This window comes from Myotis brandtii, unplaced genomic scaffold, assembly GCF_000412655.1.
Source record: "Myotis brandtii unplaced genomic scaffold, ASM41265v1 scaffold708, whole genome shotgun sequence".
NCBI lineage: Eukaryota > Metazoa > Chordata > Mammalia > Chiroptera > Vespertilionidae > Myotis > Myotis brandtii.
This window is the reverse complement of record NW_005370777.1, coordinates 4,050,407-4,054,649: the sequence shown is the minus strand read 5'-3', so window position 1 is coordinate 4,054,649 and position 4,243 is coordinate 4,050,407. Positions and strand designations below refer to the sequence as shown.

Genomic DNA, 4,243 nt, shown 5'->3' with positions numbered 1-4,243 from the left:
GCCCCCTACTGGGGATGTGCCCGAAACCAAGGTACATGCCCTTGACTGGAATCGAACCTGGGACCCTTGAGTCCGCAGGCCGATGCTCTATCCACTGAGCCAAACCAGTTAGGGCATTAGCCTCTATTTTTAATCTTAGCCTGTCCTCCTTGGGAGATCGGTTCCAATATACCTCAGGAAATTTTCCAACACTCTATTGAAATTCTTTTCAAATAATTTGGTGGGCCTGACCACTGTGGCTCAGTGGTTGAGCACTGACCTATGAACCAGAAGGTTACAGTTCAATTCCCAGTCAGGGCACATGCCCAGGTTGTGGGCTCCATCCCCAGAGGAGACATATAGGAGGCAGCCAATCAATGATTCTCTCTCATCATTGATGTTTCTATCTCTCTCTTCCTCTTCCTTCTTCTCTGAAATCGATAAAAAATATATTTTAAAAATAATAATTTGGTGGTCTATTCTATAGGAATAGAGCCCATAATTCTAACTTGGCATATGGGCACCCAGAGTAGAGACTATATTTTTCAGTCTCCCTTGGGGCTGGATATAGCCATATCAGACCAAGTTCTGGGCAAGGGGATGTCAGGAGAAGTGGTGAGTGCAACTTCTAGGAAGTGTCCTAAAAGGGAGGGACATGCTCCTCCCCTCCCCTTTTCTCCTCCTGGCTGGCGGGAATATGGGTGTGTGTGATCACTGGCACAGAAGCAACCACCCAGGATCAAGGATACAGGCCAGCGACAGCTTGAAGATGCCCAGCCCTGATGAGAGCAACATGGACCCTGGGATGCTTAGGTCCAGACTTTGCTACCTAAGAGAGAAATAAACTTCCATCATGTTTAAACCCTGTTGTTTCTCATATTTTCTGTCATTTGCAGCCAAATCTTTGCATTCTAAATACAGATCGGGCCAAATTTCCTTCAAAGAGAATTCCTATAGGGGGCCTGTTACCCACAACAAACTTGGTGCTACCCAATTTTAAAATCTTTGACAAAAAAAAAAAAATCTTTGACAAATTTATAAGTGAAAAAAAGTTATTATTATATACTGATAAATACTAATTCCTTGAATACTTGTAAAGAAGTGGAAGGGTAAGAAGGGAAAGGTTGGGGAAGGAAAGGACAGATTTTCATAAAGCATAGCTATGCATTTCATTTATCATCCTATATAATAAAAGCCTAATATGCAAATTGTCCCCTCAGGTGGTTGTTTGACCGGGAGTTCGACCACTCACTATGACATGCGCTGACCAACAGGGGGTGGTGTGGAACATGGCTGGCATTGGTGATGCGGCACTGGCAGCAAGTGGCAGTGGAGGCACTGCCAGCCCCAATGGGCCCGGACGAGGGTGGGATGGTGGAGCAGGTGAGCGAGCTCTGCCAGGCCAAGGTGGGGTGCCAGGCAGGGATATGGGGCTGCAAGGCTGCAAGGCTAGGGGCACGAGCTGGGCCCCGATCCCCACAGGCCACCCTGAATTCGTGCACCGGGCCTCTAGTAACAAATAATTAAATTAATGGTTTTATGTCATGAAAGACTGGCGATCTTGCTAAATGCAGCAGTTTAATGTGGTTTGAGAATTGAGAAGTAGAAGAGAACTTTCTTAGCAGGTAGTTTAATAAGTTCTTTGCGTAGAGACCATGTCTGACGATTACTGGGTAGCACGCTCCTTTTCTTACTCTCCCAGCCCGCTATGGAGACTAACCGTACTAGGCACAAAGCAAGAACTCATGGACTGATTTTCTCCTCACCTTCAGAAATCAGTGATATCGGCCAAAGGTATGATGACATTTTGTCTCCTGGCCCTGTCCAAGAAAAGAAAATACATTTAAAAATTCTATAAACTTTGCATAAAGTCACTAAATTCAACTGCCAGTAACTCCCAAATAGGCTTTATCTTATTTATTTATTTATTTATTTATTTATTTTCTGCTTAATCCTCCCCCGAGGATTTTTTTTCCATTGATTTTCAGAGAGTGGAAGAGAGGGAGGGGGAGAGGGAGAGAAACATCAATGTGAGAGAGACACATGGATTGGTTGCTTCCTACACAAACACCAAACCTACAACCCAGGTATGTGCCCTTGACCAGAAATCAAACTTGAGACCCTTCAGTGTGTGGGCCAACGCTCTAACCACTTAGCAACATTGGCCAGGGCATAGGCTTTATTGCTTTTAAAAGCAGTGCATACACAAAGTCTTTGACCCAGCAATTCTACTTCTAGGAACTTACCGCAAGAAAATAATCAGATCAGTGGGCAAAAAGTATGTACAATAATGTTTATTGCAATGCTATTTATTTATTCTTTTTAACCCTCACCCAAGGATATTTTTTCATTGATTTTTAGAAAGAGTGGAAGAGAGAGGGAAATATCGATGTGAGAAAAAAGGGTTGGTGAGAAAAATTGATTGACAATCTGTTGGGTTGAGTCTTGTAGGAGATTTTCTTAAATTTCTACTTTGCACTTATCTCCACTCCTAAGATTCTGCTCACCTTTTTCTTGTCCTACTTTTGCTCCTTCAATCCTTCCGTCCATCTGAATTCACTCTCCTCCCCATCCTCACTCCTGTTCCATTTATTCATTAAGTCTATCTGCAATAAGCACCTTATCATGGGTTCTGACACTTCTTCACTCAGAGAAAAAGTGGATGTTCCCGTTCCTCTTTGCCAACTGTTAATAGCAGGTATCTGTTCTAATTCCACCTCTCCAGTAATTCATAGAACATGTAAATAGGATGAATAGTCTCTAAAAGTTGTTATATTTCTGTACTTCTATATGTGTTAACCCCCCTACTGATTAATGAACTGATTGGCGAAGAATATATGAGAGAAGAAGAGAATCAGCTATTCCCAGGAAGGGATTATAAAGTGCTCTGAACTAAACCAATATGATGTACCAACCAGTAAAAAAAAAAAAAAAAAGTCAAAGCTGGTGAGTGTCTTTGTTGTGCAAAATAAAAATAGCATGGTGACTACACAATGGCTCAGTATCAAAGGAGAGGGAAAATGTTGAACTCCATAGCACATGACTGAAAATTCACATCTAAAATACATATTCAAGTCCACCTTCCGTCAGCTGAAGAAGATAAAGAGCTTAGAACAATCAGGGATTTAAAGTGCTGCTGTGTGGTTGCAAACCATCACTTTTAGACATGGCATAGGCTAGTGCAGCCGTGGGCAAACTACGGCCCGCGGGCCAGATCCGGCCCGTTTGAAATGAATAAAACTAAAAAAAAAAAAGACCGTACCCTTTTATGTAATGATGTTTACTTTGAATTTATATTAGTTCACACAAACACTCCATCCATGCTTTTGTTCCGGCCCTCCGGTCCAGTTTAAGAACCCATTGTGGCCCTCGAGTCAAAAAGTTTGCCCACCCCTGGGCTAGTGGCTAAAAGCATGGACACTCATTCTGCTCCTTAATCCTCACACTTCAGTTCCTGCTGGGACTGTTAGGTGAGTTAACATATGCCCCGCCCCGTGGACAGCATCAGGTGCCAAGGAGAAAGCATGCTAAGGAGGGGCGGTACCCGCTGTGTTTGAGAAATAGCAAGGACACTAGTGCCACAGAAGCACAGTGAATGAAGGGGATAGATGAGGTGAGAGAGATTACAAGGGCCCTGAGGGGCATTTATTCAGGGAAATGAGAATCGTAAAATGAATCACTCTGACTGCTGAGCTGAGAAAAGACTATATAGAAGGAGATGGGAGTCCAGTAGGGAAGGCAAGAGATAATGGGGTCTCAGGATAGTAGTGGAAGTGGTGAGAGGTGGTCAGATTCTAGATAAATCTGGAAATTAGACCTACAGAATTGGCTGATGGTTTGGATGTGAGGTATGAGATAAAGAGCCCAGGAAAGAAAGGATGGAGTTGCCACCAATAGAGACAGAGAAGGCTGTGGGGAAAGGAACAGTTGGCAGGATCAAAGCTTCAGTTTGGAACTTGCTAAATCTGAGATATTTATTAGACATCTAAGGAACCTAAATGTAAAATACACTGTTCTTTCATGCAAGTACCATGCAGGTTGATTTTTTAAAATTTTTGTATTCCTCTAACATTATGCAATTATATGTGGTCACTGAGTCAGGTCCTTTAATAGGTATCATAACAGGAGCAGCATCTGTGGAAAGAACCTGGCCTTTGGGGTCAGCTTTGAATCCTGCCTTTGATTCTTTTTTTAAAAAAATATATATTTTATTGATTTTTACGGAGAGAAAGGGAAAGGGATAGAGAGTTAGAAACATCGATGA

General features: G+C 42.6%; 1 protein-coding gene across 1 annotated transcript in view; it reads right to left on the bottom strand.

Moving 5' to 3' along the window:
* The window catches only part of CCDC38 (coiled-coil domain containing 38), a 51,198-nt gene that overhangs the window by 45,642 nt on the left and 1,313 nt on the right, over nt 1–4,243 (bottom strand). Inside the window, exon 2 of the mRNA XM_005882376.2 lies at nt 1,746–1,799. Within this exon, the coding sequence (XP_005882438.1) occupies nt 1,746–1,785 (40 nt within the window). The 5' untranslated portion in view covers nt 1,786–1,799. The remainder of the gene's footprint in view (nt 1–1,745; nt 1,800–4,243) is intronic.